This window comes from Fusarium solani (genome assembly GCF_023522795.1).
Source record: "Fusarium solani strain SB1 chromosome Unknown bctg00000004, whole genome shotgun sequence".
Lineage (NCBI taxonomy): Eukaryota > Fungi > Ascomycota > Sordariomycetes > Hypocreales > Nectriaceae > Fusarium > Fusarium solani.
The window spans coordinates 2,007,918-2,020,038 of record NW_027072152.1 but is presented as its reverse complement, the minus strand read 5'-3'; the positions used below and the strand labels follow the sequence as shown (position 1 = coordinate 2,020,038).

The 12,121-nt window shown below is 51.8% G+C and overlaps 7 protein-coding genes across 7 annotated transcripts; 2 read left to right on the top strand and 5 right to left on the bottom strand.

Annotated features, from left to right (window-relative positions):
• Window positions 1-1,153: 1,153 nt before the first annotated feature.
• Window positions 1,154-2,826, top strand: MRS44_007689 (uncharacterized protein; the record flags this gene model as incomplete). The annotated part of the gene is made up of 4 exons (XM_046269286.2): window positions 1,154-1,438; window positions 1,488-1,645; window positions 1,700-2,231; window positions 2,278-2,826. The coding sequence occupies 4 exons, from the start codon at window positions 1,154-1,156 to the stop codon at window positions 2,824-2,826; spliced, it is 1,524 nt and encodes a 507-aa protein (XP_046134305.1).
• A 459-nt stretch (window positions 2,827-3,285) lies between these two features.
• Window positions 3,286-4,262, bottom strand: MRS44_007688 (uncharacterized protein; the record flags this gene model as incomplete). The annotated part of the gene is made up of 2 exons (XM_046273774.1): window positions 3,286-3,883; window positions 4,150-4,262. 2 exons carry the CDS (start codon window positions 4,260-4,262, stop codon window positions 3,286-3,288), a joined length of 711 nt encoding a protein of 236 aa, XP_046134306.1.
• Window positions 4,263-5,023: 761 nt separating this feature from the next.
• On the bottom strand, window positions 5,024-5,852 carry MRS44_007687 (uncharacterized protein; the record flags this gene model as incomplete). Its single annotated transcript, XM_065620619.1, has 2 exons — window positions 5,024-5,354; window positions 5,425-5,852. 2 exons carry the CDS (start codon window positions 5,850-5,852, stop codon window positions 5,024-5,026), a joined length of 759 nt encoding a protein of 252 aa, XP_065476691.1.
• A 645-nt stretch (window positions 5,853-6,497) lies between these two features.
• Window positions 6,498-7,566, top strand: MRS44_007686 (uncharacterized protein; the record flags this gene model as incomplete). Its single annotated transcript, XM_065620618.1, has 3 exons — window positions 6,498-6,918; window positions 6,978-7,467; window positions 7,515-7,566. The coding sequence occupies 3 exons, from the start codon at window positions 6,498-6,500 to the stop codon at window positions 7,564-7,566; spliced, it is 963 nt and encodes a 320-aa protein (XP_065476690.1).
• A 97-nt stretch (window positions 7,567-7,663) lies between these two features.
• Window positions 7,664-8,257, bottom strand: MRS44_007685 (uncharacterized protein; the record flags this gene model as incomplete). Its single annotated transcript, XM_046269289.2, has 1 exon — window positions 7,664-8,257. One exon carries the CDS (start codon window positions 8,255-8,257, stop codon window positions 7,664-7,666), a length of 594 nt encoding a protein of 197 aa, XP_046134308.2.
• A 190-nt stretch (window positions 8,258-8,447) lies between these two features.
• Window positions 8,448-10,141, bottom strand: MRS44_007684 (uncharacterized protein; the record flags this gene model as incomplete). The annotated part of the gene is made up of 2 exons (XM_046283545.2): window positions 8,448-8,644; window positions 8,698-10,141. The coding sequence occupies 2 exons, from the start codon at window positions 10,139-10,141 to the stop codon at window positions 8,448-8,450; spliced, it is 1,641 nt and encodes a 546-aa protein (XP_046134309.2).
• Window positions 10,142-10,845: 704 nt separating this feature from the next.
• On the bottom strand, window positions 10,846-11,966 carry MRS44_007683 (uncharacterized protein; the record flags this gene model as incomplete). The annotated part of the gene is made up of 4 exons (XM_046281082.2): window positions 10,846-10,995; window positions 11,051-11,591; window positions 11,647-11,734; window positions 11,798-11,966. The coding sequence occupies 4 exons, from the start codon at window positions 11,964-11,966 to the stop codon at window positions 10,846-10,848; spliced, it is 948 nt and encodes a 315-aa protein (XP_046134310.2).
• Window positions 11,967-12,121: the final 155 nt, after the last annotated feature.

Below are 12,121 nucleotides of genomic sequence, written 5' to 3'. Positions count from 1 at the left end.
CCGCGGGACGAAATCATGCCTGTCAAGCCTCGCCTGAACATCCTATCTGAATGGATGCCGCGTATTCTTATTCTACCAGTGTCGTGATTTACGGCAGCCACGGATGTCAACCAGACGGGGCCGGAGATGGGGGGTTGGTTGACCTGTCGTATGAATCTAATGTAGGACCTAAATTATCACACAGCTCCCATGTTACCTCGTCGCAATCCTGAGTCGATGCGTGCACCTAGCTCGAGGCGTGGAGTGTCTCAAATCCCTACCTGGCCAGTCTCCATCCCCAATCGCCAGCCAGGGGCATCACCTCCTGGGCTTGGGCTTGGGCCTCAATCAGCCGCTATAATTACTCCGTGTTATAAGCCTTTACTCCGTCCCGTCGTCTTCTCTCCCCTTACAGCGAGTGGCCCACCAGATTTGAGGTACATAATTTGGATGACCGCCGCTGCTGGTTTGTAGAGACGGTGATTGTATCGCAAACCCGTCTTGGCCCCCTTTTCTTTGATGTGATTTGTTTGCCGCCTTGGTTCTCTCGACGTCCGGTCCTTTGTTGCGCCTGCGCCTCCAGCTCGCTCAGCGCACCTCCAGCCACTCCCGTCACGTTATCGTTGGTCGAACCCCGCCCTCCACTGGCCACTGTCCTGTCCGCGCCTAACCAGGAGCCGTGATAGACGACACCCCGTGCAATCTTCAGCGACGCTTTGACCAGACCTCTTAATAAGTCCACGGTCGACGGATACTCTTGGTTCTTTGCTTCGCATTCTGTCAAAGAACTCTTTCTTGTCCTCGGCGACGGCATCCAGCCACCTTCTGCTGCGACCTAGTCACAGCGTGCTCCGACGCCATCTGGACTCCAGATCACTTCACCGAACAGCAATTCCAGGCGAGAATCTCAACGCGGCCCTCGACCCCTCGATCGACGCGGCTCTTGTTCTGGTCGCTGCTTTGATCGATACTCGTGCATCTCAGCACTTGTCATCTTCGCAGGCTCCCGAGAGCTGTCGTCTTCCTCCGCCCTCATCTCCGATCTTACGTCGCGGGGAGCACCAGCCAGACACTGGCTGTGTCTGACTGAACTCGACTTCAGGCCTCGCTACGCCCAACCTCTACCTCTCCTCTACCCTCACTAGACGAGCGCGATCGCTCACCCGGCGTAATCATGGCCGACCCCTTTGCTCCGCGCTCCATGAAGCGCAAAAATGTCAAAGGCCTTGCCCTTAAAGCCGCCGCCCCTCGACCCCCACCAACCGCCGAAACCAACCGACACGACTTCAACTCGGGGAGCCAAGATGCGGGCAGGGACGAGCAGTTGGAGATCGGAATCGAGTACAAGCTAGATCTGAGACCCGAAGACCTTGAGATCGTCAAGGAGCTGGGTTCTGGCAACGGCGGCACCGTTAGCAAAGTCAGGCACCTCACAACAGGAACTGTCATGGCCCGCAAGGTAGGCTCACCACCACGGCCCCAACTTAGCAAGACACTAATGGTTTCAGGTCATTCACGTCGAAGCCAAGCGAGAGATACGGAAGCGAATCGTTCGAGAACTCCAGATTATGCATGGATGCCACTCCGACTACATCGTTACATTCTACGGTGCCTTTTTGAATCCTAACAATGATGTTATTATGTGCATGGAATACATGGACGTTGGGTGAGTATGGTTTGGACTGGTTACAGGTGATGCGATGGCTGACTCCTTTTTCAGTGCCCTTGACCGAGTCTCGAAGGTGTTTGGTCCTGTCCGCGTCGATGTGCTGGGAAAGATTGCCGAAGCCACTCTCGGCGGCTTGACATATCTCTACACGAAGCACCACATCATGCATCGTGATATCAAGCCATCCAATATTCTTGTCAACTCGAGAGGTCATATCAAGCTCTGCGATTTTGGTGTTTCGGGCGAGCTCGTCAACTCCATCGCCGACACCTTTGTTGGAACCTCTACCTACATGGCCCCTGAGCGAATCCAGGGAGAAAAGTACACGGTCAAGTCGGATGTCTGGAGTTTCGGTCTCAGCATTATGGAGCTTGCCATTGGCAAGTTCCCCTTTGCGGCGAGCGAACAGCTGTCGGATGGTGACTGCGCCCCTGCTGGTATCTTGGACCTGCTCCAGCAGATTGTCCATGAGCCGGCGCCCAAGCTCCCCAAGAGTGATGCATTCCCCAGCATCCTCGAGGACATGATCCAGAAGTGTCTCTACAAGGAGCCTGAACTTCGACCAACTCCCCAGGAGCTTTTTGTAAGAGATACAGCCCAGTCTGTCTGACATTTACTAACAGAATCAGGAACGCGATCCCTTTGTTCAAGCCGCCAAGAGAACACCAGTCGATCTCCGAGAGTGGGCTATTGGACTGATTGAGCGTGACAACCGGAAATCCCATCTTGCCCCTCAACTCTCTCCCGCGACGCAGGAGCTCCTCCGGTCGAGCGACTCCCCTACTCAGAGCCAGCCGCAACCCGAAGACCGAAGCCATACTCCCACCTCTGGCGAGATCCCCATTGCTGGGGCTGGAATCATCTCTCCTCGAGATCAGTATGGTTCGAGCTACAGCCGATCGCCGCCTCGCAACGGCTATGGCTCTGCCCGCACGCCGGGTTCGGCACATCCTGGACTGCCCCGTGTCGCCACGACAAACTCGATCCCCAAGGTGTCGGGCTACCCTGAGAGCGCTGGCCCTATGAGCGCAAATGCTACGACATTCAGCCTGCCGGTCCGACCAGCTCCCCCTGGTGGCCCACTTCCTCCTCCCCCACCTCGAAAGGAGACTCCCGACGAGCTCCGAAGGGAGAACCGAAGATTTGGACTGCCACCAAACCCGGGCTATGGCGTATAGAGCGCCCCAGACCGTGTGATGCCCAAAAGCTGTACACTTTTACACCCCCCTTCCCGCACATATTGAAAACAGCGGCCCAGCCCCCCCTGATACTCGTTTAGCATACCTCGGCGCACTGTTTTGAACATGTTTATCGTGGTCTCTAGACAGACCATCATCACACTCAAATCACTACATAGCTCGTCTAGAACCAGGGGCCTGATCACAGCTATCTCTTGAGGAGGCAGCGGATCTGGTTCGATCTCGGTTCTGGGGGTTTTTTCTTCTGTATCTAGCCGTGTAGGAGGAGGGCCCTCGTACAGGAATTAGGACCACGTAGGAAAGCCAGATGAAATGAAATCAGCGTTTGAGTAGGGATCTTTCCTTTGCTTGGTGAAGAAAAAAATTGGTATCGTTCTTGTTCAGCGTTTAGGTGATGCATGTTCCACAGAGCCCTGTGTTGTCCTGATTTTCCCCATTTCATTCATCATCCATTACTCGTCCAACAAAGCCGTGCTCGAGAATATCAACCAGCTCATCCAGCGTGCTAATGACCAGGTCCGTGTGGACGTGTTCGGCCAACTCTCGATTCACGTCATTGACTAGTAGCACCGTAGCAGCACCAGCCTTCCTCCCAGCCGTCATGTCATCAATGGAGTCGCCCACCATGATGAGTCCACTGGCGTCTCCCTCGCCGGTTCCGTCCTGCAGGCCCCAGTCCTTGGCAATGTGTAGGATACCAGCGGGGTCAGGCTTGGGTGGCCGAAAGTCACGAGTGATGACGGGGTGAAAACGAGAACCCTCGAGGAACTTTTCCAGGAGGTTCTGGACGGGGACCTCAAAGTTGCGGGTGCAGATTGCCTTGGGGATGGAGTTGGCGTCGAGGTAGGCCATGAGGGTCATGAGGCCCGGCTGCGGGGTCTGCGACTTCATGGCCTCGCGCTCGATGGCGCGGATGGACTCGAGGGCCGTCTTTTGCTCGTGGTCTGGGAGGGTGTCGATGTGCTCGAGGATATCTGTTGTCTTTGGGATTCCAAGGACCTGCCTCATCTCTCCAAACATGTAAGTCTGAGGTTGGCTGTATGGTGGTTAGCAGGCATATTCAGTGTATGACAACCCGATTAAATGGTAGTCTGAAGCAAAGTGACACAACAACGGTCAAGAACCATCCCAGTTCAAACGCTGTAAGTCATTGTCTCTCAATATTCCACCTTCACGGCCTCTTGAACCAGATCCGACGCCTCGGTGTAGGGTAACGAGCCGAGCCGGGGAACTGGCTGGGGTAAAAAAAACCTCCGAGGCGCATAACTAGATAAACGAAGCAAGGGGAAGCGCCGATCTTACCAAAGCGTGCCGTCCATGTCAAAGACGACGCCCCGGAGAGCGGGAGTGTCACTGGGAACGTCATGGGGGCCCTTCTTCAACGGGACAAAACGCTTGGGGGATGACGATGCCATGATGGAAAAGGCTCGGCGTAGCATGCCGAGAGGGTTGAGTATGTGCGGGGTTGAAGGAGTTTCAAGGGAAGGGTTGAAGGGTGTAAGGTGACACAGAAACCGGGCTGTTTCCTCCTGTCGCTGACCAAGCTTGTAAGGTCTGCTTTTCTAGGAAATGAGTGTTGTTGTTGATTTGGACGATGAGGGCATTGACTGAGAGATGACGCTTTAACCTACTAATTTCGGAGTGGGGGGACGAGGATAGCCCGCGGGCTACTAAGGTTAGTTGCTAGCTAATAAGCCACGCCCTGTTGTTATTTTGACGACTTGAATAACCTCAACCTTTTATTAATCGCTTAGGCCCTAGTCATGGCCAAGTCGAAAGCGCTGGAGTATGTGACAGATGAATAGCTTTTGCGACACTTATCGAGCAGGCGATTCAAGGTTGACGTAGAACGGAAGTCATATATATCCCAAGGCAACCATTCGTGATCGTTGTTTGGTGTCTACGGGTATGCTTTCTCTTTCCACACTGAAAAGCATCGTAATTGAAATCTAACTAGAGGACTCTTGTGAGAGAGCTCATACAAATCCTAAGTGGTGAAGCCTGACTCCTGTAATTGATGAACCCCCCCTGCCTATATCAAACAGACCTTAACTCTCCGAGGCCTCGCTGGACTTTATTCTTCGCTGATATATTACCTATTTACTACCTATACAGCGCGGTGTCTTCCTAGTTAACTCATCCACCGTCTGAAACTTGACTTGTAAGGCATTGTCACTCACATCAACTTGGTCATGCTCTTCCTAATTCCTTGTTTTCCCGTGATAGGTATCTCGATGAGCATCTCGATGAGCATCTTGATAGGCATCTTGATAGGCATCTTGATAGTCATCTTGATAGTCATCTTGATAGGCATCTTGATAGTCGTCTTGATAGCCGTCTTGATAGGCATCTTGATAGTCGTCTTGATAGCCGTCTTGATAGGCATCTTGATAGTCGTCTTGATAGCCGTCTTGATAGTCGTCTTGATAGTCGTCTTGATAGGCATCTTGATAGTCGTCTTGATAGGAACCTCGATAGGGATATGAGGAAGGTTGACTGTCAGGGCCCTTCACGATTCGCGAACTTTGAAAATGACTAGTGAGGCGCGGAGATAGAATGTGCTCTTGGAATTCTTACTTTGATGCATTGCTCTTTGCTGGACCCCTTCTCTTAGTGCCTTCAACTGTTGGGTTTCCCCGAGGCCGCAGGGTGATTCTGCGAGGCGATACGCGAGGAGAAGACTTTGATGCATCGCTCTTTGCTGGACCTCTTCTCTTAGTGCCCTTAGCCGTCGGATTGCCCCGAGGCCGAGTGGTGATCCTGCGAGGCGATATGCGAGGAGGAGGAGAAGGAGGAGGATATGCGTCTATCATTCTCTTGGGTTTGCGCTCGACGTGGCCGGCGAAACAGCCGCCACCACTGACAACGTCCTCGAAAACGGGGTCACGGCCTGAATCTAAGAGATCGGGCTCGAACGATATGGCATTCTGATTGTTCTTTTCGTCTTCCGTCTGGGCGAGCCATAATCCCATAGCCTCGAGGATCATATTTTGTTCTGGAGTCATGATGAAGTAGTTTCGTAGGGGAGTAGCTGGTGCCAGGTCGGACGATTCTTTGGAGATGGTTGGGTAGCAGATAGCCTTTTATGGGCATGGATGCAGAGTAAAGTGGGCGGACAGGAAGCGCATTGCTGATAATCTGCCTCACCAAGCCACTCACCTGATTTTGTCTCAGCTGTAAAGCAGGCTGCGGGAGGATGAGAGCCCAATGGTTGGGGTCCAAACTAATGAGTACACCCAAGGGTGTCTCACAGGAGGTTAAGAAACAGAAGGGCGGCAGGCCTTGCAAATGCCCTTCCAATGAACTCCCCCAAGGCCTTCTTTTATCACTGAAACTAAACTATGAACTAGACTTCCCGTGGATCAAACATATGGTTAGGTAGGTTGAGTTGAGTAGGAAACGTGAGCTCTGTAGCCCACCTAAAATAGTACCGAGAGACTGTGACGATGTAGCTCCTGAGACTGCAGCTAATTCTGTTGTGATTTTAATACTTGTAGGCCCCCGCCACCTCATTCCGCCTTGTTGGGCTTTACACCAGCGAGGCTCTCTTGGCTACGTCGGTTGCATGACACAGCCCAATTGTTAGGCCATACACCAAGTGCGTCTGGATACTTGCTTTGGAGCTTGCTCTGCAATGCATTCGACGCGAAATGCACGCCTTAGCTTCCAGAGTCTCTGAAATGTCGCAAAGGGCATCAATACATCCCCGTGTTTCCTCAGACACACAACAGGGCTCGACGATGCGGAACTCATCGAGTCACCCAGAAAATGCGCCCCCTTCAGAAGAGGAAATCCAGCGTAAACCATGGAAATTTATCGGTTACAGAGGATACACTGAGTTTCTATCATCCGAGGATGACTGGTTTGTTCTTCGTCGTTTCGGTGCTCTCAATGTTCGAATGGCCCTTGCATTACAGGATGAGATATCGGTTCTGGAGGATGAGCTGAGGGAACTGGACGAAAACTATAGCCAGCGTGAATCACCAGACCGACACAATGGGAGATTTCGAGGAGATGCGGAAGATCGAAGTGCCTTGACTGAGTTGATATCGGACAAGCTCTACAGATATAGTGAGTCCACCGGAACATCCCCAGCTGGCTTGGGATGAATGGTTATTCATGAATGACAGATGCCTTTGTACTTCAGCAGTCTAAGCTCCGAAGGTATCCCGAAGCACCCCATCGCGACATAAGAAGCATCAGAAACTGGCACTATAATCACGACTATGTGGCAATAGCAGCCGAAGAACAAGAGTACCTGGAACATGATAAAGATCTCATCTGCCTGGTACAGAAAGACAAAACGCCTTTGCGCCGCCTCATCGACACCTCTCTGACTATCCGAACTTTGCCAATGTGGAAACACAAGGACAAGGCAGCAGCAGACTATGACGCCGAGCATGTCTCTTACTACTCGGACTCTCGCATGGACAAGACTGCTTCTGTGGTCATTGTTGCCGTTGGGATCGTCATGCTGATCACGCCCATCTGGGTCCTCCAGGCTATGGACGGGTTGCGGGCGAAACTGGGAGTCATCACGGCGTTTGTGCTCATATTCCTTCTGGTACTGTCATTTGCAATGGCCTCGAAGCCCTTTGAGGCTCTTGGAGCGACGGCAGCGTAAGACTTTCATAGCGTTTCACAAGAGTTGTTCTGACGGTTTATAGGTACGCGGCAGTGTTGATGGTGTTTACTCAACTGGGAGAATCGGAGCGTTAAGAATGTTTAAGCTGGAGTGGTATCATCCAGGGTAGTCCTTGGTGGCTTCCTGGCACGTTAAAATTGATGTGTTAATTTTGGGCTGATTTCTTGCTTCTCATCTTCTCAATACAGCCATCATCTCATATCCGTCGAGCCCAGCATCCTCCCCCTGTATCTTCTCTAAATTCGCTTGGTGCTCGTTGGCCAAAAAGCAAGGCTCAAAGACATCCCAGTCGGCCATAGGCCCCAGCCAAACGATTGTCTGTATGCGTAGATCCTGCTCGTCAATGGCTTTGATGTACTCGGCCACTAGAGTAGGCTGACGTGGGTAGACAAACATCAAGGCTGTCACATCGGGATCTTGTAGTCTGGAAACAACATCCCAAGTGCCGCGAACTGTGTAGATGGCTTGCTCTGGGAGATATCTGTTGACCGGGGGCTTCCCACTCAACTGCTGGACTTCGACACCTTCCACGTTGAAGCTGGGAGCCCCTGAGTCGTCTTTGGCCTTAACATGGGCGAGAAAGAGGGCCTCGAGTAGCCCTGAGCCGCTTCCGATAGAGAGCACAGTTGATGTTTCATCCGGATTGGCGGTGCTGGAGAATATCCGGGTCAAGATTTCAATAAGTTTGGATGAAAAGCTTAGACAGCAGTTTGGGTGGCGGATAGGGGCATCTTGTAGGCTGGGAAGCTCCAGTGTTGGATCCATGATAAGTTGTGATGGATGTAAGAGAAGAGAAGATTGTAGAGGGTTGAGTTAGTGCGCATTGGGTTTTGAAGTGGATCTGCTGAGACTGATCACATAAAGCAATCAAAAACACTTGGAGCAAATAAAGCCCGTAATTACTATATAACTACCACATAGCCACTATAGACCGATATCCATAACATGGATGCTATTAGTGCGCTGTAGCACCCAACTTGTCAACGAGCCTCCAGTAGCTCTCTGCCGAACCTTGCCTCACAGACTTGCCAATGAGAATCATGACCAGACACATGCACCATAGCACAAGACCGAGAACTGCAATCAAGATGAAGGCATTCTTGAGGCCCAGGTTTTCAATCATTGGTACGACTGAGTAGGAGAAGGCAAAACCTGGATAATGTGAGAAGAAATCCTTGGAATATGAGGTGAATCTTTGTACTTACCCATGAGGTTACGGATCAAAATAGAGGTGACGAGACCCTCCCCTGCCACCTCTTTGTAACTGTCCAAGATGTAGTTGAAAGCCAAAGCCGATCCAATGGGTAGAGTCACGCTGATGAGGCCAAGCCCGAAGGCGATTCCTACCCAGTGCAAATGGTATGCGGCGCCAATCCCGTAGAGCAGACAACCAGCTGGATGCGCGACAATGCACACAAGGCAGAGCCACAAGCGTTGCTCTGGCTCCATGATGCCCCCGTTTCTCCTGGCAAACCACACGGCCATCCTGTCGCTTGTTGTGCTGCAGAGGACACAGCCAATGGAAACGCCAACAACAGCTGCAAGATAGAAGAGACCAATCGTGTTGGTCCCAAAGTTGTATGGCTCGTTGCCGAGGATGAGAGCCAAGGAACCTCCGACCACGTTATACCATGAGAGGATACCACCGACAAGGAAGCCGCTGAAGACGATGGTCGGATATCGCAAAAGCTGGAAGGGGAGGAGGATGGCGCGCTTGGTCGCTGGTCGTGGCGACTGAAATCCCCGTAGAGCTAGCCTTTGCACAAAAGTCTTTGGTTCAGCCGGGTATTCAGCTTGGCGCCCAGCAGAGATTGAGGCCGGTTTCTGCTCTCCATCCCTGGACTCTGACTTTTCTGAAGTCTGTTGAGGCGCTGCTTCCATCAAGCCAGGGGCATCTTCGCCCTTGGTGCTGATCTCAAGAGCTTCAGCAGGCACTGTTTCTGGACGACTGAACATGGTCTCCTCAAAAAAGAGAAATGTGAGGACAGTAAGAACTCCGCCGATAATGGAAAGGATGTACTGAATCCAACGCCAGCCATGGGCTTCTGCCACAAAGCCAGAGGCAACAGGGCAGAGAAAGGCGCTGCACCAGAGATTCCAAGAGTATATTCCCATATACAGGCCTCGCTCGTGGATGAAGAAGACGTCGCCGATGATGACCTCGATCAGAGTTTCCATGGGAGACGAAACAATGCCGAGAATTATTCGGTTGACAAACAGCTCGGCTCGTGATTCGACGTAGGCGGACCATAGGGTGACAAAGGTGGTGAGCAGGATCGAGGCGACCAGGGTAATGCGGCGGCCACAGGTGAGGGCGACGTTTTGAGTGATGAGAGTTCCCCATCCTAGGAAGAGATATAGGAGGCCGTTGCCAGTACTAAGGTCGGCGACGGATATACCTGTGTCGGCCTCGATCATGAGGTACGCAGGAGACAAGCCCGAGATGATTGCGGCAGCCAGAAAGCACCAGGTCATTGCCCAAAAGATGTTGAACAACTTTCGTCTGGGAGTCCAAGCAAGGGGGTCATCCGGGTGATCGCTGGGTTGAGGGATGAGAACGATGTCCTTGTGGCCCTCGCCATGCTTGGCGTGGACCACGCCCTGTATGTCGACGAGCTGGACGGTGCCCGGAATGGGAGTGGAACTCATCTTGTTGTAGAAACAAGAAGATCGAGATAAGATAAAGTTGAGTTGAAGATGATCCTTTGCAATGGATGCTTGATGCTGAAAAGATCGACGAGTTGTTGCAGGTTGAGCTGGTTCTTATGGACATGCCATCTCTAGCGGCCGAAGCGACTAAACCTTGAGAAAAGCCAAGATAGACGCGATCGATAAAGTCGATAGACTAGTTGCCGACACGAGGACTAGGGGGCCAACCAGGGCTATACCACTAAAGGCAACAAGATGGACCTCTTGTCTATCCGGGGCCAAATGGGCCTGACTAGGCGTTGGGACATGACACATGTCTTGTGGCGCGGGAGGCCGTGAATGATGGGTCCGAAGGATTAAACTACTTGGGCTGATCGATCTTGGTTAACGTTATCGCGGGGATCTAGACTCTGGATTTGACTACCTAGTTTGGTATTGCGATTGCGACCGTGATGCGTGGAGCATGCATGACCTTATTTGCACTACCTACTGATAATCGAGAGGGATCACAATGCCTGTTTAAGTCACGGCCAAGTCATAAATCTGGGTCCTTTGGGTCATCCGTTATGGCGGTCTAATTCTCTCCTCATCTACATGTTCTAGTACTACTGCTACTGACTACTGATACGAGCTGGAAATGCCATCTGATTTGAGATACGTGGCAACCGAGAGTAAACATGGAATAGTTAGGTAGTCCCCCCCTTCTAAAACGAGAAAACCTGGTCCTCAAATTTGCTCACAGCTCGAGCTTTCTGGTATCCCAAGCTCTCAGTCACCTTCTTCAGAGCACCAACCATAGGAGGCGGACCGCAAAGCAATATCTTTACATCCGGAGCAGGGGCTGGAAGCCATTTCTGTTCACTATTAGCGGAACCCCCTGAAAAAGTGAGACCTTGCTCGGTTTCTTACAGTAATCATGTCAGCCGTGATGTAGCCAACTCCCCCTTTCCAGCCCTGGGGAGGTTTGTCAAGCACGTATCGGATGCGGATGCCCGCGTCCCGTGCCAAGCTGTCAAGTTCATCCTTTAGGAGGATGTCTTGCTCTGTAACATTGGCAAAGATAAAGTCTACCTTCGTTCTATCCCCACTGGACCGGCCTCGGACGATGGCTGTCATGATCTGGAGCATTGGCGTGATTCCTGTACCCCCGGCGATCATTCCAAACCGGCGCACCATGTTTGGGGTGTATGTGAAGGCTCCCTTAGGACCCCGTACCCGGATGGATTGACCGATGGAAAGTGAAGCCACGAACTGGGAGATGTTCCCTTTTGGGTACGCCTTAATGAGGAGATCAAAGTAGCCAGGTTGGTGGTCGCCCGATATAGGGGTATAGGACCGTATGATTTCCTTGACGCTGCCGTCGGGCTGCTTGATGGCTGCTCCGATGGATATATGCTGGCCGATAGGAAGGCCAAGGATCGACTCGGGAGATGGTAACTTGAAGCGATAGCTGAATTCGATGGTAAGTGAGCAAAAAGAACTTTGATAGAGGGAAAACGTCGTACATGGCTACATTGTGGCTGACAATCGTCTTTTCGGCGAGTTTGAACTCTTGGAAAACGTCGGGTTTGAGAACGGCTCTATGTCTTGGGCCTGACAACGATGGATGTCAGCAGCAGCTCGATGTAGATAGGGGGCGAAATCAAAGATTCTCACCAAGACCGAGGTAGAATGCACCTCCAAGGAAAACAATTGCGGCTAGCAAAGAGAGAGACTTGTTGATTTCCGTCGAGAAAGAAAGGCCGACGGCGACAACCCCTGGCAAGATTAAGCAGAGCGCCAAACCTTTAGGTAGGCTGTGGTTAAGCTGCCAAGATACGGGCATGTTGCTGAATGTTGCTTAAAGAGAAGCCAATGGGCAAGATGAAAAAAAAAAAAGACTAATGGACGATTCGAGGAATTGGTTGAGTAGGGATGTTCTGAGATTCCGTCTGAAGATAAGGGGATGTTGACTCGGGGAAGTCCATATGAAGAAGACAA